This window comes from Equus quagga, chromosome 14, assembly GCF_021613505.1.
Source record: "Equus quagga isolate Etosha38 chromosome 14, UCLA_HA_Equagga_1.0, whole genome shotgun sequence".
NCBI classification, from domain to species: domain Eukaryota; kingdom Metazoa; phylum Chordata; class Mammalia; order Perissodactyla; family Equidae; genus Equus; species Equus quagga.
In genome coordinates this window covers 17,450,581-17,476,930 of record NC_060280.1, presented here as the reverse complement: position 1 = coordinate 17,476,930, position 26,350 = coordinate 17,450,581, and the positions used below count along the sequence as shown (strand labels likewise).

Below are 26,350 nucleotides of genomic sequence, written 5' to 3'. Positions count from 1 at the left end.
GGTGATGCCTCTGAGTCATAGCAGTGAAGAGAAAACAAGAAGAAAGAGAAAACTTAAGGGTCCTGCCAAATGAAAGAAGATCCCAGCCTCTCCCCTCCCATTTCCCGGTCAAGAGGCTGCCCTTCACTAAGTTGACAGGAGAAGGCACACTCTAGCTAAAGACTGCTCTCCACAGAATGACTAGGGGAAAATGAACCAAACTTAGCACCACCGTTAGAAGAAAACAGAAAATATGTGTTAAAGTATTCCACCTTATGAAAACCCCCCCCACCCAAAAAAAGACTGAGGAGAATAACCACAAAGTAGGGTACTGTAACACAGTAGTCTAGACTAAATTAAATATTCTCAAACAAGCAAAACGAAACCTGGTATCCAAAAGTTTAAGGAGAGAAACGGATTAAAAAAACGGGTAGGAACACGAGAGTTGATCACACTCAGTAAAGAAATTGAAGAAAAAGACAAAACTATGTTAGAAACAAAGAGTAAATTATAAAGTGCTCAAGAGAATAGAATGAAAGGAAAATCTAAGGAGGGACATCAAATGAAAATGAGATAAAGAAATTAAAAATATCTCAAAGAAAATAATTGAAAGGTAAGACCGGCAATGGAAGTCCAACATAATTAAGAGTCTGTGAAGAATAAAAACACAAGTGGGACAAAATTTGTAAGCTATAATCCAGGAAAACTTTCTAGGAATAAGGGAGATTTAGCTGTGCCTTTTGAAGGACCCACCATGTACCTGGACCAGCTGACCTGGGATGATCATCTCTGAGACATATTTTAGTAAACTGTTAAACTTTAAGGGTCAGTTGGAGTGGCATCATGTTTCTGAAGAGCAACATGCAAGTCATGGCAACAGGATAACAATTTCAAGAAACTCAAGGGAAGAAAGTACAGGCAAAGATTTGATCTCCAGCTGAGTTTCCCTTCAATTATCATGGCAATAGAAACCCAGTTTTGAACATGGAATATCATCACCATGAGCCCTTCCTGAGAAGTTGATTAGAGGATGAGCTCCATCCAACCAAGAGATCCCCGGGGAAGCTGCAGCTAAAGGACTGTGAGCATTTCATTTGTGCAGTTGTAAAGTTAAGGACTAAATAACACAAGAGTGGGGACATAGGTAGAAGAATAATATGAAAGATTACGTGTTAGAAAAGTACAAAGAATACCATTCCTTAAAAAGGAGAAGGGGGAAGGAAAGGGAAAGTAGAATAAGATCATAAACTATTGAGTGGGTAAGAGACAGGATACCATTTAAAACTGGCAGACTAGGCAGTAAAAGCTTGAGTAGGAAAAAAGGGGGGAAAAAAGAGTATTAAGGGCATCAACAAGTATAAATGCACTAGAGCCAAATTACTAGCCTTCCTAAATACCAAAAGAAAATGTAATAAGTAGCAAGAAAACACACCACGTAGAGAAAGGAACACAGTAAATATTACTTAATACATGCAGTAATTATAGCATACAGCAGTGACTGAGATGAAACAAAACATATCAGTCATCAAATATAAATGGGCTTAAATTGCCTATGAAAAGAAAAAGATTTTCAAGTTGGCTCATAAAGCAAACATCACATTAAAATTTGGTTTAAGCAAGAATCCATTAGTGGATGCTGAAGCCAGGGTGGAAAGTTTAAGGCTCAGGATTTTTGAGTGGTCTCCAAGGGTCTTTTATGAAGATTGATTATTAGCTGCAAGGAGAAAAAATAATAGCTGTATAGTAGAAAAACAGGACAACACCTTGAGCAGGTGATTAAAGTTAATATCACCGATAAAGAGTTAGGGACGTCATGGCCTGTGACTGTGACACCCTTAGAAGGACATATCGCTAGTCTAATAAGGAATGAATCTAATCATGAAGAACATAACGGGTCCTACAAAAAAAATTAAAGTCATGAAAGAAAGAAAGGCATTTCCTTTGTTCTAGACAAAGAAAATCTGAAGAGACAGACTGCCACATGCAATCTGTGATCCTGGATTTGTTTCTGTACAGGACAGGGAGAAATGCTATAAAGGACATTATTAGGAGAATTGACAATTGAAATATGGACTGACAAAAAACACTTTATCAGTATTAAATTTTCCTGAGTTTGATAACTCTACTGTATATGTAAGAATATCCTTATTCTTTTTTTTTTTTTAAAGATTTTATTTTTTTCCTTTTTCTCCCCAAAGCCCCCCAGTACATAGTTGTATATTCTTCGTTGTGGGTCCTTCTAGTTGTGGCATGTGGGACGCTGCCTCAGCGTGGTCTGACGAGCAGTGCCATGTTCGCGCCCAGGATTCGAACCAACGAAACACTGGGCCGCCTGCAGCGGAGTGCGCGAACTTAACCACTCGGCCACGGGCCCAGCCCCAAGAATATCCTTATTCTTAAGAAGTCACATTAAAGTATTAAGAGGAAAAGCATGATGTGTGAACCTACTCTCAAATAGTTCAGAAAAATACATCATAATGTGTGTGTGGGTAGGAGAATGATGAAGCACACACGTAGCAAAATGTTAGAACTTGGTGAGTCTAAGTAGAAAGTTTATGGGAATTTTCTGTTCTTTAAATTTTTCTCTGAGTTTTAAATTAAACAACAACAAAAAGACAGCTCTAGCTATGAACTGTAAGCCAGAGACTAATACCCCTTAGTTTAGTAAAATAGAATTTGAATTACATAAGTTTTCACTCTCCCCCACTCTTTTCTTAGATGTTAAGTGTTTTACCAATTCAAATTATGTCTATTGGAAAGTTTGACAAATTTGAAACCTATATCGGACTGTGTTAAGCTATAGATGTGATTTATATGAAAGCTTTTTTTTTGCTGAGGAAGATTGTCCTTGAGCTAACATCTATTGACAATCTTCCTCTTTTTGCTTGAGGAAGATTGTCGCTAAGCTAACATCTGTGCCAATCTCCCTCTATTTTCTGTGTGTGACACCACCACAGCGTGGCTTGATGAGTGGTGCATATGTCTGCACCCAGGATCCAAACCCACAAACCCTGAGCTACCAAAGTGGAGTGCAGTCACTTAACCACTGTGCCATAGGCTGGCCCCTGGAAGGTTTTTCTTCTGTTATGTTTGTACAGAATTTGCTTTTTTTCATGCTTAAAATATGCTTCAGAGAAAAAAAATCATTTTCTGCATGTGTCCTTTCCTATGACCTCCAGTAAAATGCTTGGTCACGTGGAAAACAGCTAATGCTCTCCCCACCCCCTTGGTGATTCCTGGTGTTCTGAGAACAAAATAGGAGATAGATGAAGTTACAAGCATTTTTAATATCTTTTCATATTTTTGGTCTTATTCCAAAATATTTTATCAAACAATATGTGGATAGTAGTTTTATAAGCTTTGCCAGCTATTTTATAATTAAGTCCGTTTTGCCAGATCAACCTCCTTTATTTATCTTTTGAGGAACAACTTGTTCTCTACCAAAAGAAAAATATTTGAAGATATTTTGTTTGTCTTAATGATTCCTTTTCTTTTCTTTATGTGTAATAAATATTGTCAGTAGTTCTGCTTAGACCACGTGTGAAGGAAGATGACATCAAACAAAATTTGAGATTTATGCAATCTTACCTTACATGTTAACTAAAATTTGTTTTTTTGATTGTGAAAAATCAGTGATTAAAAATTAAAAATTGATTTTATGCCCACTGATTCTTCAACAGGAATTATGCTGAGTTTCTTGCTTCTGTCTTAAGGTTGTATGGAGAAAAAGAACCACACAGTTCCTTACACTAGGTGAACAGCCCAGGAGCTCTCGTTGCACATTTTCAGATGGAGCAGTATTTGACATGCAGTGAGAAGACTGCAGTGTTTTCCAGTCTTTGTAACTAGCGCAGTGGTGGATTACTGACTGGCCCTAAAGATAGTGCTTAAACATGTCTATTAGGTTTTTCCATGGATGGACAGTGTGAGTCCTTCAGAGTTCTGTGTTCTTTATTGGACTGTCGTCTCCTTTTACAAGATTGCAGTGATACATGTGCCTGCTTTTCTGAGAAGCACCGAACTCCTTTTCAATCTAAAGATTGAGGATTTTTATTAGATTATTTAGCCAAACACCACAATGTAAAGCCAATAAAAATTAGCTAGAAACAACTGTGGTATGCAATACTAGGAAAGGCAGATCTCATGCAGCATGAAATAAAGTAATTCTTTTTTTGCTCAGTTTTTATAAGGATAATTTTTTCCTTTTTGCACTTTGAGTTTCTAATTTTCTAGCCATTCTACTTATAAGTATTTGGTAACTGCAGTGTTTTTATATTCAGGGCTTTGTCATTAATATTATAATATTTTTAAGTAATTATAAAAGTTATTTTTTTTCTAACTAGGAAGAAGCGTTGCATGCATTTATTCAGCCTGAGATCCTGGATGGCCCAAATCAATATTTTTGTGAACGTTGTAAGAAGAAGTGTGATGCACGAAAGGTAGATGCTATGTAGAAATTAATACTTAATTATCTGAGATAATATGCAATATTTAATAGGTCCCTTTTTTTCCCAGGGTCTTCGGTTTTTGCATTTCCCTTATCTACTGACCTTACAATTGAAAAGGTTTGATTTTGATTATACAACCATGCACAGGATTAAATTGAATGATCGGATGACATTTCCCGAGGAGCTAGATATGAGTACGTTTATTGATGTTGAAGATGAGGTAAATATTTATTATATTTTTTCCTTATTTTTTTGTTAATCCATTTTGGTCTGTCTTGTGTTTAAAAGAGCTATTTGGGGTAACTTAACCTGATGTTGTTGAGACTGTCTTCTTGATGGAAGCTTTTCCTTGCTTTCCTTATTGTCTCATGCCAAGCTCCGTAAAAAGACCTAGCTTTGTATAAGCTTTTCCTGTCCCCTGTAAATTATATTTCAATATTCTTGCTTGATCAGAGTAATTTATATTCTTTGAAAAGACGGAAAGGATCTCAAACTCTGAAATTATTTCTTTAATTTGAGTGATAATCTTATGTTTCATCACTTTCCCAGTTATTGAAACAAACCATTCTAGACATGGGGTACAGGTGTGTTTCTGGTAATAAACACATAATAAACACAGAACAAATATACATGAATCAATGAGTGAACAGGAAAACTGGGTAGTATGGCCTTATTTCTTCTATTTGCCTGTGTCTTTTTTGAGGATTAAAGTTTCTGTGTTGTTCTCACTTCAGGTTTGTCAGCTCTTAAACTGGCTAGGTTAGAAAGCTAGAAAATAAAGGTATTTGTCTGTTTTCCTTATTTAATGAGTCTTTATTTTTTTAATTAAAACTAAATAATTTGAGAATGGAACTTTGAAGGACACCAGTAATACTCATCAATTTCTTTCACCTATTGACCTCCCCGAATTCTCTGGTTCCTCTGTCCTTCTCCAGTAGAAGATTCATAATGTCCTACTCTATTCTTTTGGAAACTCTTCTGATTTCATTATGGGAAATGTTTACAATCACTTAACATAGTTATTACAGAGTGATAAATCTTTATTATTCTCAAAACTACCATGAAGCATTTTTTGTGGTTAGAAATGATGATTATAGTTAGAAAAATGCCTTTTCCCAGAAGGTCAAAAATAATTTTAAACATTCATCAGGTTTTATTTGGTGCTCTTAAATAGCAAGAGGCAATGTGAGCAGCCTCTCTGAGCCTCACTTTCCTTTCTGTGAAGTAAGGAGAGTAATTGCTTTTTAGAGCTTTTGTAGAAGGGAGTACCTTAGATAAAGTCGATTGTTCATTGAATGTTGCCTATGACCAGGTAACATTTTGAAAGGTTTAATTTAAAATAATATCTTAAATGCTGTGTGTAAACTAAACAATCTACCCCAAAATATACCAAACTTTCAAAGGAGACATAATCTTTGTAGTATTCCTCCTCAAACAGAGATGAATATTAGATTGGTCTTCTGTATATTCCTAATGTGTTTCCTGAAAAGGGAAATCTTTTCCAAGGGAAGAAAATCTAGATAGAAAGCTTAACAGAAACTTCTAGGAAGTTCTAGGTCCATTTCTTGGGAGAAGAGAAGATGTTCTGGTTTAGTTAAAAGAGTTTCAGAAATGATCTCTCTGGACTTGGTGTAGAGTTCTCAAGTCGGTTTTCACCTCCATTTTTCCTTGAACCAAACTCTTGAGGGATGGAGACTAAGATGCAGTCCCTACAACAAAGTTCTTGGCAAAAAGTTGGTGCTTATTGGGGCTGGCCCCGTGGCTGAGCAGTTAAGTTTGCGCACTCCTCTGCAGGCGGCCCAGTGTTTCGTTGGTTCAAATCCTGGGCGCGGACATGACACTGCTCATCAAACCATGCTGAGGCAGCGTCCCACATGCCACAACTAGAAGGATCCACAACGAAGAATATACAACTATGTACCGGGGGGCTTTGGGGAGAAAAAGGAAAAAATAAAATCTTTAAAAAAAATAAATAAAAATAAATAAATAAATAAAAAGTTGGTGCTTATATATTGCTTGGGTAATTCAAGAACTTCTATGCAATGCCTTATACTTGCCAAGAGCCTACATCTTAGAGAAGAATTCTTAAACTGTTTAAATGAAAGCATTTTTACGTATGTATATAAAATATTAAAAGAAAAGGAAGGAAAGAGTTGTTTGGGGATTTCTAAAAAGTAGATTTCTTCAAATTAAATTTGCATGAGAGAGATTTAAAAATCATAGAAGCCTGGAAGAGTATGATTTGCTATTGTTACATTTCCACTAGAGTATAAAATTCTTGAAAATGGATACAGTGTCTTGCTTTTCTTTCTAATTGTCTGTAATACCCAGCACAGTGATAAGCTGAATTGAACTTTTTGTTCCTAAAAAAAGATGATATTCTTTTGGGATTTGAGAACAAAATAAGCTCATTTTGCAGCTTAGCTTCTCTACTTTTATGGATTTTGGTGAAAGAAATGGTAATTTTATATTGTTACTTTGTAACTATAAACATAAATGGAGTTTAATAGAATTCTGAATCACTAATTTGTTGTATTGGGATTTTAAGGACATTAATAGAAATGCTTTTAAAATGCACTTTTTTGTTTAATTTTATTTAAGGTCTCATTTTTTGAGAGAAAATAAATTTACTTAAAGTAAAATAAGTATTTTTATTAACAATAATATTTTAAATTACGTGAAAAGTTAGCAGCATATAGATAAAAAGTTTTACTGAGTATATATTTTCCCTTTATTTAGCTTATAATTGTACGATCATTGTGTTTTGTTAAGAAATCTCCACAGACTGAAAGCTGCACTGACAGTGGAGCAGAAAATGAAGGCAGTTGCCACAGTGATCAAATGAGCAATGATTTCTCCAATGATGATGGGGTGGATGAAGGAATCTGCCTCGAAAACAATAGTGGAACTGAAAAGATTTCAAAACCCGGACTTGAAAAGGTACCTTTTATGGTTTGTACGTTTTTCTTGAAAGAGAGAATCAAGTAACCTCTGAAGTGCTATATAATTCTCTAGCTGTTGTGACTGATAAAATTCTCTTTAAAAGAAATTTAACTTCTGAGAGTCAAAACTCTTTTTAAGGGTCCGGCCTGGTGGCACAACGGTTAAGTTCGCACGTTCTGCTCCGGCAGCCCAGGGTTCGCCAGTTCGGATCCCGGGTGTGGGCATGACACCTCTTGGCAAGCCACACTGTGGCAGGCGTCCCACATATAAAGTAGAGGAAGATGGGCACAGATATTAGCTCAGGGCCAGTCTTCTTCAGCAAAAAGAGGAGGATTGGCAGTAGTTAGCTCAGGATTAATTTTCCTCAAAAAAAAAAAGAAAACTTTTTTAAGGTATTGTTTTTATGCATATTTGTGATTACTATTAAACCTTAGGAAAAACTGCTTATGGGCGGGGGCATTAATTTCTGGGAGGCTGAACTTTAACAGTAGCCGGCTGGGTCAGGTGGTGTGGAAAGGGTGCGCCCTGGTAGTCAAGAAACTGCCTCTGCCTTTGAAGTTGCAGCAAACCTCTAAATCTTACATCAGATGAGTTTTCTCATACAGCAAAATGAAAGTATTAGACTAGAGCTGTTGATTTAAAAAGTTCTGGGTATGGAACCCTTTATGAAACCATTAATAATACAACCGATCTTTTTGAGGTAGGGGAAACCCAAAGCCCCCAGCCTTGCTCCCCGACAACCCTTAAGGCACTTCAAAAAGTTATACAGTTCCGTGGATTATAATTTTTCAAAACTCATTAATCTCTAGGTAGAATCTTTTTTGTCACTGCATCATGATTTTTAAGATCATATCAAACTATTTCTTTCACATTCCTATAATCTGCTTTATTGAGGGGATTACAGGTCAGATGTCTTGAGCATGGTGTGACAACAAATCACTAGCGTGAGGACTGATCACTAGCTTGAGTCTTACAGAGTCATCTTAAATACAGAGTTTTTTAGGCAGTGTTTAAGAATGGAGTTTTGCTTACATAAATCTCTTTTTGGACCAAGACCATGATTCTCACCTCCATCACCACTACCGTTTACCTTTTAAAATTTTCTGTTTCTTTGAGGGCATAGCTGAGTGTGAAATGCTATGGAATGAGTAATTAGTGGATACATTGTAACTTAGTATAAAGAAGATTGCATTCAAGCAGGAGTTGGCAAACTGTGGCTCCAGGGCTGAATCCTGCCCCTGCCTGTTTTTCTTCATAGACAATTGTGTCTGAGTTTTGTTTTTTCTTGTCTTAGGGCGCTAGGGAGGACTTCCCATCTAGGGGTGAACAGGAGTGGTGAGAGCACATTGTTGCCTTGTCTCCAATCTCAGGAGCAGAGTGTTCAGTCTCTCACCATTCAATATGATGTTGGCTCTAGGTTTTTTGTAGATGTTCTTTATCAAGTTGAGGAGGTTCCCCTCTTCCTAGTTTGTTGAGAGTTCTTATCATGAATGAGTATTGGATTTTTGTCAAATGCTTTTTCTGAGTCGATTGATATAATCATGTGATTTTTTACCCTGGATTACATGGATAGATTTACTCATGTTGAACCAGCTTTGCATACCTGACAGATATAGATCAGTAGATCACTAGATCACAAATAGTACATATATGCATTAGAAGATGTTCTAAATCATTAAATCCTTCAGCTCTTTTGTAAAGGAAATAGAATCTTATTTGAATAAAAGACAATGTTGTTCAGAATTTCTTAATCTTGTGCATATTGGAAGTCTTATATGTAGCACTTGCTTCTAAAATGTCAGACTTTTATTTTCTTTCTATATAAATGAATAAATTTATACGTTAGATATGCATAGTTCTAGGGGTTATAGCAAAATTAAAAGGCGAAGAAATACACTGGATGAAACTTGTGGTATATGAAATTATATGATGATTTGCCATTTTGATTATCTTAGAGGAAAGTTGACCTACGATAAACATATAGGACAGCTAACATGTTACTTCACTATGTATTAATAAAGAATAGGAAATATACAAAGAAGGATTTTGTGTTTCTCCCCTTCTCTGAGTGGCTTTTGTTTTTCCCCTCAGAATTCCTTAATCTATGAGCTCTTCTCAGTTATGGTTCATTCAGGGAGCGCTGCCGGTGGCCATTATTACGCTTGTATAAAGTCCTTCAGTGATGAACAGTGGTACAGCTTCAATGATCAACATGTTAGCAGGGTAAGGAGGGGTTTTTAAGATGATTATTCTGAAAGACGAGAGTAGGGATGTTTCTAATTGATAGTGGGATTTATTAAAAAGGGAGGTTCGGTCTGTCTAGTGTAGCATTTTAAGACTCATACCAAATCAGTCTTTTCATTTTGCTTTCAGTAAATTTCCTGCTTTGTTTACTGTTATTTCTTTATTTTGTTTGAGGCTTCTCTTGTTTCAAAGAGATAGACTTCCAGTTTTCTTCTTGCCCTGAGCCTTCATGCAGGCTGCCTATTTAGGAGTGCTAGAACTGTAGGCCAGTAGCAGCCACTGATTATGATTAAATTTTGTGAATTGGTATCTGTGTGGTCCATTTAACTCTGACATTAAAAATTGGGTTACACAGGGGCCGGCTCCGTGGCCGAGTGGTTGAGTTCGCGCACTCCGCTGCAGCAGTCCAGGGTTCGGATCCTGGGCGCGGACATGGCACCGCTCATCAGGCCACGTTGAGGCAGTGTCCCACATCCCACGACTTGTAGGACATGCAACTAAGATATACAACTATGTAGGGGGGGGGGGGGGTGGGGGAGATAAAGCAGAAAAAAAAAAAGATTGAAAAAAAAATTGGGTTACACATTGACATAAAGGTAATGGTGTTACAGATTTTACAAAAAAGTAAATAGTGTCACAACTTTTTAGATAACACAAGAGGACATTAAGAAAACACATGGTGGATCTTCAGGAAGCAGAGGATATTACTCCAGTGCTTTTGCAAGGTAAATAACTTGCTAATTTTTAGTGTTTATAAATTAGAATTAATTATAGCTTCTTAACATTTTTTACCATTAAAAAGATTTAAGCCAAGGATTGGCATAATATAATTCATGGGCCAAATCCAGCCTGCCTTCAGTTTTTGGAAATAAAGTTTTGTTAGAATACCACCATACTTATTTGTTTAAATATTGTATGTTGATCTTTTCCCACTACAACCGCAGTTAAATGATTGCAACCCAGACCATTTGACCTACAAATCCTAAGGCTTTTACTGTCTAGCCCTTTCCAGAGAAGTTTGCTGACTCTTGACTTAACTGTAGTAATAGTTTCTAAGACACAGGTATTTTGAAAACTTTACTGTGTTACCAAGAGGAGATATGAACTCTTCTCATAAGTGTGTCAGGAAAAGCAAAGTAGATTCTCCTTTTCTTGCTAGAATGTTTTAAATTTGAATCTGTCCAAGAAAGTTACATGATTTTCTAATGTTTGAAATAACAAAGAACTACTATTTTAAGTAAATATTTGATGCTAGGAAATGGAATCTTTCCAATCTACTTTTTGTCCCCATTAATCTTTTTTATATTTCTACTAGCTCCACAAATGCATACATGCTGATATATAGACTGAAGGACCCAGCAAGAAATGCAAGTATGTTAACATATAATTAATTTGCTTTTAATCTGTGTTATAAACTAATTTCTTTTGCAAGTTTGCAAACCCAGATAACCACTTTTAAATGATAGGGCAATTAAGTTTTTTTATGCCTGGAAGAATTGATTATAAAGACTGTTAGGAGATAATACCAACTGATAAAAACACTTGGAAAAAAGTTGAACCGTTTTTTAATACACTAAGAGACAAAACTTACTCTACATTAAATAAATTGGATATTTGCAGTAAAATTGTATCATATGCAGTTGGGGTCAGTGATGATAAGTGCTCAGACCTGTGTAGCAGTCGTAACTCACCAGCTGCATGTCCCAGAGCAAGTTATTTAACTTTTCTAAGTCTTACTTTCCACATCTGTACAATGAGAATAATTGTAATATTTTATAGGATTGTTATAAAAAAATTAAGTGAAATAACATTTAGCATCATGTCTAGTACATAGTAAAAACTCAAATTTGGCTATTATTGCTTTTTTTTAATTACAAGCTTTTTTTAGTATTTTAGTGTCTAAATACTTTGGATAGGGACCCTAGATAAAGTAAGCCTCCAACTTACCACTTTAGAGACATTCTTAAGAACTGGAGTTAGGGGCTGGCCCCGTGGCTGAGTGGTTAAGTTCGCGCGCTCTGCTTCAGCGGCCCAGGGCTTTGCCAGTTTGGCTCCTGAGCACGGACATGGCACTGCTCATCAGGCCATGCTGAGGTGGCGTCCCACATAGCACAACTAGAAGAACCCACAACTAAAATATACAGCTATGTACTGGGGGGCTTTGGGGAGAAAAGAAAAAAAAAAGAAGATTGGCAGCAGATGTTAGCTCAGGTGCCAATCTTTAAAAAAAAAAATTGCAGTTCCTGTTTTTTCTTGCTGGCTCTGACTCTGACTGAAGCTGTATTACAAATAGGTAGGAGTGTGCTGTGCGTGTACATACAGATACGTACACAGGTGATGTGTTTGCACATATTCTTTTTGTAATTAAACTAATATAATCGCTGTCTGATTTCAGCATATTTCCTTTGTTTAGAAACTACTATACTATGAGTACATCTATTTTAAGCAGTTCAGTGCTTTTGTTTAAATTTTTGTAAACCTTTGTTAGATTGGGAGTTCACTTGGTACAAGGCTTAGGACTTACTCATATTTTCACCAGTGGTATAGTCCAGAATCTATCATTTAGTGGCTGGTTGATAATTTATTATGGAATTAATGAAAAACATGGAAATTATAACAAGAAGTCATTTCAGAACAGAGATTTCAGAGTAGAAGTAATGAATCGTAATTTACAGATAAAGAAACTAACCTCCAAAGAGTAATTTCTCCAAGGTCATAGCTGCCTGGAGGCAGAGCCAGGGTCGTAGTTCTTGTGTCCTCTGTGGCGCCCAGCATTCCCATAGTTTCAGGGCTGCTGTAACTCGACTTCCCTGTATCCATTTTCCCCGCTCTAGTTTTATGATGAAGCACCAGAGGGCGCTGTACGTATGCTATGGAATATTTTTAGAATTAGAGCTCATTTCTAAAAACAGTGGATTTTCACCTTCCACAGAGGCATGATTTGTTTTTTATATATAAATTGTTCTCCCTGTTTAATGCCTAATAATTGTTGGCTTTATTAAGCAGTGTCATAACCTCATATTGTCACTTTTAATGCTTTGAGTTACATCTGAAGTTCTTTGATCAGAAGGCAGCTAAAAGACTGCTTTGAGGACAAAGGAAAAATAATCATATTAGTGAATAGCAATAAGTAAATAGATAGCATTTGTGGTAGTTACGGCAGTGACAGCATTTATTACATTTTATTTTATCAGTTAATAACTCTGGGGCAGATGCTATTAATTAGCTGAAGAACCCAAGGTCTGGAGAAGTAAAATTGCCCGAGGGCACACAATTTGACGGCAGTAGCACGATTTGAAATCAGAAGTTGTTTTATTTCTGAATTTCAGACAGGCTTTCTCATTCTAAAAATCAGTCTGCATGCTAGAATTGTCCTGGAGCCAAGAGCTTTTATGGATAAATATATGGCTTTTTAAAATATGAAACCTAACTGTGTGTCATTATCAACTACCTCTTCACCCTTGTCTGAAAGAAACTCATGTTGCAAGTTGAGAGATTGATGGAATTGAGGTCTATTTTGATGAGAGCTATGGTACAAGTATGTACTGTGGGGACACAGTAGAACGACATTAAATAAAAGAACCTCAATTTTGGTGACACTGTCTTACCTTGTTTTTATTAATAGAATTTCTAGAAGTAGATGAATATCCAGAACATATTAAAAGCTTGGTGCAGAGAGAGAGAGAATTGGAAGAACAAGAAAAGAGGCAACGAGAAATTGAGCGCAATACATGCAAGGTTAGATGTCGTAATTTTACTTTTAATTAAAAAGTGCTATTGAATTTGCTTAACTGCCCTTCTCATAACTAACTTGTTGGGTTGATTCTGTAGACAGTTATGCTATCATGATCTTTAAGCAATGTCATCAGCTATATTACTGAGATAAGATATGATTTTATTTTATGCATAAAAAGACTAACGTAGTGGTGATATTCACTGCTGGTAAGGTTACAATGAGATGAATGTTGTCACATACTGCTACAAGAAGGACAAATTGGTAAACCTTTCTGCGTAGAGATTTAGTGGAATTTATCCAGAGCTTTAAGCAAATTCATATTATTTTATATAATTATCTCAAAGAAATATTTCCTAGTGAGATAATCACAAACATGTAAAAATTTTGACCAAAAGGACATTCATCACTGTATTTTCCAAACTAGGAAAAAATTGGGAACAACCTGAATGTGCCTCAGTAGGAGAATGATTCTATAAATTATGATACATGCTTATAAAGAAACATACAGTTGTTAAAACTACTGTTTTTGAATTTTTTAGTAACATGAGACATAGTTACTATCAATTATTAAGTGAGAAAAATAGACATGAGAGAAAATGACCCCAATTAATGTTTTTTAAAAATTATAATATTTTAACTATTAGGAAAAAAAATGCTGTCTACAAAAGAATTAAGCTTTGACTGATGTCCTGCTGAGTTGATGATGATATTTTACAATTTCTAGATAAAATTATTCTGTTTGCATCCTGTGAAACAAGTAATGATGGAAAATAAATTGGAGGTTCATAAGGATAAGACATTAAAGGAAGCAGTAGAAATGGCGTATAAGGTATGTTTATGTGCACTGTTGACATTTCATTATTGATGTCTCAGATAACAGTATTAAAATATTTTCCAAAGTTTTTATTATAGTGGGTAATAATGTGAGTAAGCACTTGAGGTAACTTGGATGGCCCATTTAAATCATCTGTCTCTCAAAGAGTGTAATTTATACCTCTCCTTTGGAACATACTCAGTTGATTTTAAGCAGTTTCTCACTCTGAAAGCCAGCTAAGCTTTGTAGAACTCAGAGTTAGAGTTGGAAACAGAAATACTTATTTATTCTTTATGTTCATTTAGCAGATATTTATTAAGTGCCTGCCATATGGTGTGTTAGAGACACCGGAGGGAACAAGACACATTGCCCTCATTGGGGAAAAAAAAGACCAAAAATATTTAAACATCACAATTTGCAAATATCTTATCATTTAGATGCTGTAAAGTAAATCAGTAGTATATTGGGATTATTTATTCTGAGACTTTAACCATGAGAAGGAGACAGCTATGCAAAAAGTTGGGGAAGAATATTTTAAGTAGTGGTAACAGCATGTGTAAAAAGTGAGGTGAGAAAGTGCTCGGCATGATCAAGAAACTGAGAAAAGGGGCATTGTGTTTTAGATTGTTTCCGATGAGAATAGAGTAGCCTGAAATGGAATTAGAGACTTTGTAAGAATAGAATTTTGTGTTTTATTCTAAGAATAATGGGAAGTTATTAGTGGATTTTGAAAGGCAAATAGAGAGAGAAGCATTCTTTAACCAGATTGTTCTAAATGTCATCTGTGATACTTGACAAATTAAATTTTTTTGCCCTTTCCTTATATACATTAACATCATTTGACTAAAATTAAAGTCGTTACCTACAGAAAAATTACATACTACATTATTTCATTTCTAATTGTATATGGAATCAATGAGAATACTAAAAATAGTACACAAGATAGCTGACATTGTTTCTCAGAGTGTGATCCAACACAGCCTGCACCAGAATCACATTCCTCTTAGAAACCTAATTCCAGAAATGAATCTGAGTTTCTGTGTTGCTGGCTGGGAATATGCATTTTAAATAAGTACTTCAAGTGATTTTTAGGCATGCTAAATTTGAGAACCACTTTGTATTGTTTACCTGGTCCTTCATAGTACTTATCAGCATTGAACATTTACATTTAATTGTGTGACTATTTTAATTAACGTCACTTTCCCTCACTACACTGTACGCACTTACAAGGGCGAAGAGGTTTCTGGTTTTGCTCGCAGTTGCATTTCCAGTCCTCTTGCCTGGTGTGTAGGAGAGTCAGAACTGGGTGGGCGTGTAAATGAGTAAATGAATGAGCAACAGTGGGTGGATGGCTCTGGACTAAGCTCATTGAAGTGAAAGTCCTTTAAACAGAAGGGTGGACTGCAAGAGCATATTTACAAAACAATAGTGAAACCACGTTAGACTAAAACAGAGGTAACATCTTAACAGTTATCCATAGTAAGGTCAATCAGTTATAGCGGTAAAGGTGATTTATATTCCCTCAGTTTCTAATGCGAGAAGAAAATACTGTCTTACAAATAGGAAGTAAAAGTTCACAAATATAAAAAGTCAAACAAACAGAAGAGAGAAACATATCTATTTTATGCACCAGAAATGGAGCTGTATTTCTGGGGATGAGTTGGGGCTGCGTAGAGGTCAATGGGGACACACACCCAGGCTTACACATCTTTCTCTAAAATCATAATCACAAACCTTAAATAAATATTAAATGCTTTTGAGCAGGGCCAGCCCAGTGGCACACTGGTTAAGTTCGCACGTTCTACTTCGGCGGCCTGGGGTTCGCTGGTTCGGATCCTGGGTGCAGACCTACACACTGCTTGTCAAGCCATGCTGTGGCAGGTGTCCCACATATAAAGTAGAGGAAGATGAGCACAGATATCAGCTCAGGGCCAGTCTTCCTCAGCAAAAAGAGCAGGATTGGTGGCAGATGTTAGCTCAGGTCTAATCTTCCTCAAAAGAAAAAAGAATACTTCCGAGCAATCTTACTGTGTTTCTCCAGGAGATTCATTTCCCACTTAAGAGATGTTGCACCCAGGGTATGCCATCTACTAGTGACATGGGCTAGAGGGAAATTTTGTAATAGAAATTCCTGAGCTTTAGGTATTCTAGAGGCTAATATTGAAGGGGAAGGTCCAGAGAGGAATGGGGTAACACTTGAGAGACCCACAAGCCATCGCCTTTGTGGTGGCTCTACAAGGCGTGCTGTCCTCCTGTGCTTAGGAAGATAGTTACTAGATACCTGAGTTATCAGTTCTTCTCCAAATCGAATTAAGAAAACAAAAGATGCGTATTCTAGTTGGTTGTTTTCCCCTTATGTTTCCAACTTAGTGATTAGAGAATAATACCTTGTACACTGGTTTTGAGTCCATCTAAAGTTTAGAATGCTAACTTTTTTTAAAACCAAAAGTGTCTTTTTTTCAATATGTTAGTCTATTGGTTGTATGATTTCAGGGAAGATGAAATACAGTTATTTAAAAATATCCAAAGTCATGCCTTTAACTTAGATGTCTTTGAGCTTTATGCAAATCATAAATATATGGATTTTATTGCTTGTTAGAGCCTATTGATAGTCCCATTACACGCCAGACTGAAATACTGTATATTTTTCTTTTTTCTTGGGGGTCATTTTCTTTTAGATGATGGATTTGGAAGAGGTAATACCCATGGATTGCTGTCGCCTTGTTAAATATGATGAGTTTCATGATTATCTTGAACGGTCATATGAGGGAGAAGAAGATACACCAATGGGACTTCTGCTAGGTGGAGTCAAGTCAACGTATATGTTTGATCTGCTATTGGAGACAAGAAAACCTGATCAAGTTTTCCAGTCTTACAAGCCTGGAGGTAAGGAATTTTACAGTATTTTGAGTTGTACTGGACTTAAAATTTTTATAAGAAAGTTTTTTGTTTTTGGAAATGAATTTAATTTTAAATTTTTTATATGATCTTAAAATGTAGAATAATTTTGAAAAGTTGCGAAGTAGTCAGCCACAAATTGGGAATTAAGTTATAGATTACTTTCAAAGAGTTATACACAAAATTTAAAAACCAAACAAGAAAACTTGTAGTTTATAGTCTTGAGTGGGATTTTCTTCCTCAGTACTGAATCATTCTCCCCCCCACTCCCCCCGACGCCTCTACCTTCTAGAGAAGGCCCTGGTCCACAAAAAGTACATGCCCATAAAGTTGCAGTAGAGTCTGCTTTCCTCTCCTTGTAGAGGTGGCTTTATAACCCATCACTGCGAACGTTTTTTGTTTTTCTCTGTCCTCGCCATTTCTACAGGTCCTAGGGACTTCAGCTTTTTCTGTTTTCATTAAATTTGTCTCATTCCTCAGAAACTTGGGGTTTTTTTCTTTGTTTGAGACTGATCTGGAAAGCAAAATTCAATGCCCCCAACTTTACCAAAGTACACCCTAAAGACAGTTACATGTTGGGAGTCTTCTAGTTATCGCTATGTGTAAACTGTAAGAATTAAGGGGAAATCACGATGTTTAATAATTTTACAAAATTCTTGCTGTTGTTGTCTTAACCCTAACTCCCTTGAATCAGTCACTAATCAGAATTCAGACTTATGTTCTCTGCTTTTATTCCTAAAACTTGAACTTAGAAAATCTTCTACCCTTTCAAATTTCTGTTCCTCTGTGGCTCATGTACACACCTCGTTTTTTTTATGAAGGCTCCTCTTTCCGGAGTAGATTAAGAGTGGTATTCTTTCAAGGGCTCTTTCAGTCAGATTCTGCCCTATTTGTAAAGAATCCCTTTGGAACATTTCCTTGCAGATTTTCTTTTTTTTTAAATTTTTTGAGGAAGATCAGCCCTGAGCTAACATCTGCTGCCAATCCTCCTCTTTTTGCTGAGGAAGAGTGGCCCTGAGCTAACGTCTGTGCCCATCTTCCTTTGCTTTATATGTGGGATGTCTACCACAGCATGGCTTGCCAAGCAGTGCCATGTCCGCACCCGGGATCCAAACCGGCGAACCCCGGGCCACTGAAGCGGAACATTAACCACTTAATGTTATTATGTCGAACTTAACCACTGTGCCACCGGGCCGGCCCCTACCTTGCAGATTATTTTTTAACTAGGTAGCAAAGATTATGATTAAAGTATAACAGAAGTCAGCGATAAAACCACTTTTTAAAAGAGAACTCTAGGGGTTGGCCTGGTGGCGCAGCAGTTAAGTGCGCACATTCCGCTTCTTGGTGGCCCGGGGTTTGCTGGTTCAGATCCCCGGTACAGACATGGCACCGCTTGGCAAAAGCCATGCTGTGGTAGGCGTCCCGCGTATAAAGTGGAGGAAGATGGGCACGGATATTAGCTCAGGGCCAGTCTTCCTCAGCAAAAAGAGGAGGATTGGCAGTAGTTAGCTCAGGGCTAATCTTCCTCAAAAAAAAAAAAAGTAAAAGAGAATTCTAAATGTGAGTGTGGATTATAAAACTTAATCTCCTTTGATTCATTAATAATCAAAACTTTAGCAGATTATTATGTCATATTTAGGTTAGCAACATAGGGAAAAAACTGAGGATTGACATATACTACATATAAGATAAAACAGTTAAGCTGGAGAGTAGGTGTCTGTTAAATGTAGTGTTTGAAGCTCGTTTATCTTTCTAGTACCTGAAGGTTTAGTTAATATGATCTCCTTAAAACAGAAGAGGGGAAGATGGGATTAAATTGTGATATAAAGAATTTTAAGTGCAAAAATAAATATGTAAACCCAAACAGTTTTTCTGTAGCATTTTCCATAGGTTATAGAAAATATTATTTTGAGGAGAGGAAGTTTGTGATTATGAACAAGACCTTGAATGGTTTAATGAAGGTTGTTCAAAAGCAGATAGGGTTGCCATGTTCCCTTTATTATTTGTTTTGCATTCTGTAGTTATTTATATGTATTTAGTGTTGTGGTTTTTGTCTGTATTTTGGAACTTTGGATATGTATTTTTAATATGCTTGATAAATTTGACAGTGATGTTATGTTTTACAAGGAAACAAAGCATATATTTTTAAAAATAACATTTTGACTTTTTTCATTTTTTAAAGAAATCTAGGAGAACTTTTTTGTCAGCCTCATTTCCATTTCTTTATGCATAGTTATAATCTCATAATTGTGAATAAGAAGTTTTAACATGTATTATACATGTATAACATACGTCTACCATTTTGATAATTAAAAGAATGTTATCTTTGCCATCTATTAGAAATGTGTTGAGTGCGTTGCCCACGTAAAGTACATTTTTAGAAATAACCCCAAGTTATGTTTTTATGTTTTTCAAATGTGACAGAAGTGATGGTGAAGGTTCATGTTGTGGATCTAAAGGCAGAATCTGTAGCTGCTCCTATCACTGTTCGTGCTTACTTAAATCAAACAGTCACAGAGTTCAAACAGCTTATTTCAAAGGTAAGTTTTAAAATTGGTCAATGATATTTTTAAGTGCCTGTTCTCTACAAAGCACTGTGTGATAGTTATGAGTAAGATATAGGAACCAATATTTACCTCAAGGAGCAATATTTATAGCTAGGAGACAGCTATAGGTAGGAGAGAAGGACACTGCAAATACAAGAAACAGATAGACCAAAGTTATGGAGGAAAGAAAGTGGGAGGCAAGTGCACATAACAATCGCGTGTGTGTTGGGCTGGGTCATTATAAAATATATGCCTGGAAACATAAGTTCAGTTTATTTCATGGAGAGTTTTTAAGTAGTAAGCACAAAAGTTTGGGCTCTTTGATGGAGGCAATAGAAGTAGGTTGGTTGTTTTCTAAGTACAGCAGTGGCATGATGAGAGCTGTGCCGTAGAGTGGAAAGTCTGACAACCCTAGACTAGTGTTCCAGATGGACTGAGGGAGGAGTCAGGAATGTAGATGAGGAAGTTGAGGAAGTGATTCAGTGAAGGCATGTGACCACAAATGAGAGAAAGTATAGATTGGTAAGAGTGATCATATAAACAGTGTCTGCAGGACTTGCGATTGGTAGACATTGGAATAACGCAGGAGCATCAGTGACCTGAGGAGTTTCAAACTTGGGTGACCAGGAAAGTAGTGATACGTCAATAGAAATAGAAGGGTAAGGTGGGGGAGCAGATTTGACAGGGAAGGTGATGAATTAAATATTGGCCACATTATGTGAGTCGATGATAAAGAACATTGGCTCGTTCGGAATTTTTGAGCTGGAAAAATATGATGATGAAAACGTTCAGATTTCCTCAGACAAACAAACTAGTCCCCTCCAGAGAAATGATTATTATCCTTTCAGGGGTCCTGTGTACTATAGAACATTGAGCACGCAGACATAAGCAAAATTTTTCAGGGTTCCTAAACCCCAGGTTAAGGTCCCTTGGTGTCTTGGAAATTATTCTGTAATCTCAAGTCAAGAAGTTGAGTCCAGTTTCCAGTCATTTGTCTTATGATATTCTCATCTTTTATCTCATCTGGGTTTTTTTTTTTTTTTACTGGGGTCATAATAGTTTATAACATTCTGAAATTTCAGTTGTACATTATTTTTTGTCAGTCACCATATAAATGTGCCCCTTCACACCTTGTGCCCACCCCCAACCCCCTTCCCCTCTGGTAACCACTAGCTGTTCTCTTGGTCCCTGTGTCAGTTTATCTTCCACATATGAGTAAAACCATATGGTGTTTGTCTTTCCCTGTCTGGCTTATTTTGCTAAACCTAATAACCTCAAGGTCCATCCATGTTGTTGCGAATGGACCGGTTTTGTCCTTTTTTATGGATGAGTAGTATTCCATTATACACACACGCGCGCACACACACCCCCCATCTTCTTTATCCCATCATCAGTTGATGGGCACTTGCATTGCTTCCACATCTTGACTATTGTTAATGCTGCTGCAATGAACATAGTGGTGCATAAATCTCTTTGAATTGTGATTTCAAGTTCTTTGGATAAATACCCAGTAGTAGGTAGGATGGCTGGGTCATATGGTATTTCTATTTTGAATTTTTTGAGAAATCTCCATACTGTTTTCCATAGTGGCTGCACCCGTTTGCATTTGTGTCTGGGGTTTTTTAATATCTGTTTTAACAGGGTTGTTGTGAATGTTTATAAAACAAATAAATGCTCTGTGAAAATAAAATTGTAAGGTATGTATTATGTAAAAGTTGGGTTTTAATTACTATTATGTTAAAAAGACAACAATGACTCCCAACACTTTTGCCAAAGTAATAATTGGAGGAAATAAATCATATTATGATGTCATATTTTATGATTAAATTGCTCATAAAAAAGACTGCATTAGTGTAATTGCTCTTTATTATAGTTTAATCTAGAGTATGAGCACTGAGGCAGAATACAAAAGAAGCACATGACATTCTCTTCCCTGAGAAAGCTAATTATTTTGTTGAGGAAAAATATGTCTGTAGAGAATAAAGGCAGTCACAAAACATGGTGCCGAGAAATACAGTGTTTAAAGTATTACTAGACTGGCTAAGAATTAGTTATCACTAGTTGTGTTGAGAACAAATTATGTTTTTTAAAATGTAAGTTATTTTTATCTGATCATTTCACGTAAAATTTATAAAATGACACCAAAAATTAAGGATGTGGAATTTTAGAATAACTTTAAATTTTGCCTAATTTAATCTCATTTTACACATAAGAAAATTGACTTAGTAAAAGTATTAATAAATATTCACAGAATACAAAAGAACCTGTCAAAAGTCAAGAAGTTAAATAGGTGTTGGTTTGACATCAGTTCTCAACAAGTCAGTTATTCAGTTTTTTTGGAACCAAATCACCTCATTTACTTTGCAAATTTGAGAGGAATAGAATTTTCAGTGAAAAACCATTTCCTTTAAAATAATTTCAGAGCATATATTTATAGGTAATACTTTGTTCTCATTTATAGCATAATTAATGGGTGGGACTAATAATTTTTCCCATAGATTCTTTAAAAATTTGTAAACCTCTACTAAAAATATTTTTCTCTTAATTTTCTTTCTGCTGTTTTTAAGAGAAACTCAGCAGTGTCTTATTTTCCCATATTTCCAAGTCAAGCACAATTACTCTTGGGAGAGTCCTTTTTTACTGACTCGCTTTCCTCGTAGACCGTCGTCCGTTTACCTGCGGAGACGATGAGAATAGTGCTGGAGCGCTGCTACAATGATCTGCGTCTTCTCACCGCGCCCAGTAAGACCCTGAAAGCTGAAGGGTTTTTTAGAAGTAACAAGGTATGTCTTTTATTTTTTCGTTACTATTTTCTATGCTGGTAAGAGTAAATGAAATTGTTTACTATTATAAGCCTGGCCTCTAGAGCTATCTACCATCTGTCTGTAATTTACCTTTTAAATTCTCACATCCTGCCAACAATTAATTATCTTCCTTTGTGGTCAGCTCAGATCAGGCTTCTTTCTCTCCTTTGAGTTAGTCTTGCTGGGTCTTCTCCTTGCCTTGTTCATGAGCTACCCTCACCTGGAATTTTCTTCCCCCTTTCCCTGAATTTTTCTTCAGCCCCAGATTGGTCTTGTCTCTTTGGCGAAGCCTGTATGACTATTTCTGTCCACAGTGATTCTGTCCTTTGAATTTTGTTCGTTCTTGAGCTCCTCCCACAAAGCACTGCTTCATAGTGAATGTCAGAGGCATGCCTAGTACAGAGAAAATTATCATCTTGGATTCACCCAACGTTATTCCCTTTTGCCTACTCATTAATCTCTGTTAGAAAAGTGAAAGTTCATGTTGATCTTTTTGTTTCATCTCTTGATATTGTTACATGTTCCATCATTTATCATTTTTCCTATGTGTTTTTTCCTAACCCTATTGGTTTACTCAGGATAAATTGCATCCAAAATTTCCTTATTTGTCCTCTTTTATTATCCCCTTTTCCAGTCTCATTCAACTTGGTGCAGTCTAGTCTTTTATCTCATTTAACCTTTTTTAGTATTGTTTTATTAATCCTAGTATGTAATTTTTATTTACCTCTATTTTCCTCTAATACTTTAGTGCTTGTGTGGGTAACATTAAAATCTCTGATCCACCCTAATATTGTTTTAGGGTAAGGAGTGGGAGGGATCTGCCTTTATTTTTTTCTTTAAATGGTTAGCTGTAAGTCCTGATGTGTAATATTGATTGAATGATAATGATCTTTTTATTCTCAACTCAAAATGCTATTCATGATTGCCAGATTTGTGTATATTCATTTCATTTTTTCAAAAAAAGTTTGTTATGTAAAACTTCAAACATACACAGAAGTAGAGAGAATAGTATAGTGAACCCCATGTACTCATCACCCAGTTTCTACACTTATCCACTCTTGTTTCGTCTGTGTTTAACCACCTCCTTCACCCAGATTATGTGAGAAACATCCCCAGCATTATGTCACTTCATCTATAAGTAACATGAGTGTATATCTCTAAAAGATGAGATCTTTTTTAAAAACTGTAACCACAATTGCATTATTACACCTAAAAAATTAACAAGAATGCCTTAATATCAAGCAGTATCTAGTCAGTGTTCAGATTTCCCTGATAATCTTACAAGATTTTTTTCCAATGGGATTTATTTGTTCCAATCAGGATCCAAATAAAGTCCATAATGTCTCTCTCCAGACTGTTTCCATCTGAAGGCTCCCCTGCGTGTTTTGTTTGTTTCTGTGCAGTTTATTTGCTGTAGAACCAAGTCGTTTGTCCATTAGACTTTTTCTACAATCTGCATTTTGATGTTGCCTTCCCAAGATGTTCTTATCCATGTTTCTTTATCTATATTCATACTAAGCTTTGATTTCCTAAAGAGCAAGATGTGGAATGCAAAAATTTTTGAAAATAGGCAACCTAATAAACAAGATATCTGCATGTATGTGTGTGTGTCCCGTCTGTCATAGCACAATTTATGGCTAATTACAGAGACATGAAGAGAATATTTATTTTATTTAGTCTCCAAAAACAGTGCACGTGAGCTTTAGAAACATTACCATCCCAAATTTTATAACTTATTATGCACTGTCGTGTGTTGATGTGATGTTACTCTTATGATGAATGAGAAGGTCACTAAAATTAATGATGTAATATACCCTTTGCCTTACTGTTTAGGTGTTTGTTGAAAGTTCAGAGACTTTGGATTACCAGATGGCCTTTACAGACTCTCATTTATGGAAACTCCTGGATCGGCATGCAAATACAATCAGATTATTTGTTTTGTTACCTGAGCAATCCCCAGGATCTTATTCCAAAAGGACAGCATATCAGAAAGCAGGGGGCGATTCTGGTAATGTGGATGATGACTGTGAAAGAGTCAAAGGGCCTGTGGGGAGCCTGAAGTCTGTGGAAGCTATTCTAGAAGAAAGCACTGAAAAACTCAAAAGCTTGTCACTCCAGCAGCAGCAAGATGGAGAGAATGGGGATAGCAGCAAAAGTACTGAGACAAGTGACTTTGAAAACATCGAATCGCCTCTCAATGAGAGGGACTCCTCAGCATCGGTGGAGAACAGAGACCTTGAACAGCATATTCAAACCTCTGATCCTGAAAACTTTCAGTCTGAAGAACGATCTGACTCAGATGTGAATAATGACAGGAGTACAAGTTCAGTGGACAGTGACATCCTCAGCTCCAGTCATAGCAGTGATACTTTGTGCAACGCGGATAACGCTCAGATCCCCTTGGCTAATGGACTTGATTCCCACAGCATCACGAGTAGCAGAAGAACTAAAGCAAATGAAGGGAAAAAAGAGACGTGGGATACAGCAGAAGAGGACTCTGGAACTGACAGTGAATATGATGAGAGTGGCAAGAGCAGGGGCGAGACACAGTACATGTATTTCAAAGCAGAGCCCTATGCTGCAGATGCAGGCTCTGGGGAAGGACACAAATGTATGTACTTGAACAGAAAAAGGCTCCTTGAAGCAGCGTCAGTTTTTTCTCAGTTTAAGTTTTCAGTTAAGAAAAGAATCAGCTAAGAGTTAGGTACTTCATTCTAAGACCGCCTGTAGCTTGCTGAACCATATGAGTCTTCTCTGTCGCCGTTGCTTTCATTTTTGATGTGGTTATGGTGACCAGTGTTCTTAGATACGTCAGACCCATGACAGGCATGACGTCAGAACTCTAGTGAGATAAGTAAAAAAGAATTTTTTAAAAAAGGAAAGAATTATGATAAAAGTAATAAGTAAAAATTTAAGAAATAGTTTAAAAAGTAAATAATATACCAAGAAAAAAAAGACTAGACGCCTTAGAAAAGCTGATATTTAGTGCCCAGGAAAATTTTTGTTTGTGCATCCCCTCCCTTTCCTCCATCCCCCAATGCAAACAGGTCCTTCCCACACCCCTAAAAAGTCCATAACTGACGGGGAAAGTCAGAGAAAGGAAAGAGGCTCTTTTTTTTTTTTTTTTTTCAAGTTGATACTTTGAAGTAAGCTCCAGGCAGGGTATAAACAAGAAAGTCTGAATTATGTAATCTCAAAAAGGTGGAAGAGATCTATCAGTGTGTGCATTTGAGACAGGTTAACAACAACAAATGCACACCAACATTAAAATTAGTATAAAACAACTTTTATAAAACGTTAGATTGAAACCAGCCAAAGAATTAGCAAGACAGCCAGGTTCAAGATAAAAAATCTTTCTTCAAGTATGAAAGGGACATAGCTGAAAAACTAAATACTTTGCATTAGTCTTCACCAAGGCAAATATTAATATTACTCCTTATATTTGTATATTTTAGTTTTCAAAACACTTTTTTGTTCTCACTTGAAGTTTCTCAAGATTAATACAGCAAACATTGATATCCTCATTTGACGAATAAGAAAACTGAAACTCATAGAGGATGAATGACTTGCCCAAAGTACACAGTAGAAAGTAGTGGAACCGTTACTAGAATTTAAGTCTTCTGATTGAATACACTTGCTCCTGTTACCTTTGGAAGAGAGTCCCACTCTTCGTCCATCCATTGGTCAACAACCCAATTAATATTTCCTGAATGTATGCTAGGTGCCAGGCCCTCTGTGGCTATTAGAAGTAGAGATGACTGGGATGCAGCCTTGTGGTTCATCCAGTGGGGAGAAGGCGCACAATCAACCACAAATGCTATGATGCTTATACTCTCAAAATTTTGTCTTTTAAAAGGAAGTGGTAGAAATTATGAAATCAGTAGTAAAAATACGTAAATTTGTGTTTTAACTATCCAGGTCCAAGTAAAGCTGGAATC

The 26,350-nt window shown here is 36.4% G+C and overlaps 1 protein-coding gene across 2 annotated transcripts in view; it reads left to right on the top strand.

The window, feature by feature from the left end:
• Window positions 1-26,350, top strand: part of USP47 (ubiquitin specific peptidase 47) — a 110,829-nt gene that overhangs the window by 72,796 nt on the left and 11,683 nt on the right. For both annotated transcript variants that reach the window (XM_046684888.1, XM_046684886.1), the window contains 12 exons: window positions 4,323-4,418; window positions 4,495-4,647; window positions 7,200-7,367; window positions 9,462-9,593; window positions 10,263-10,339; window positions 10,930-10,985; window positions 13,240-13,352; window positions 14,075-14,179; window positions 16,843-17,050; window positions 19,487-19,602; window positions 22,269-22,391; window positions 24,246-25,023. In XM_046684888.1, the coding sequence (XP_046540844.1) occupies window positions 4,323-4,418; window positions 4,495-4,647; window positions 7,200-7,367; window positions 9,462-9,593; window positions 10,263-10,339; window positions 10,930-10,985; window positions 13,240-13,352; window positions 14,075-14,179; window positions 16,843-17,050; window positions 19,487-19,602; window positions 22,269-22,391; window positions 24,246-25,023 (2,125 nt within the window). The remainder of the gene's footprint in view (window positions 1-4,322; window positions 4,419-4,494; window positions 4,648-7,199; window positions 7,368-9,461; window positions 9,594-10,262; window positions 10,340-10,929; window positions 10,986-13,239; window positions 13,353-14,074; window positions 14,180-16,842; window positions 17,051-19,486; window positions 19,603-22,268; window positions 22,392-24,245; window positions 25,024-26,350) is intronic.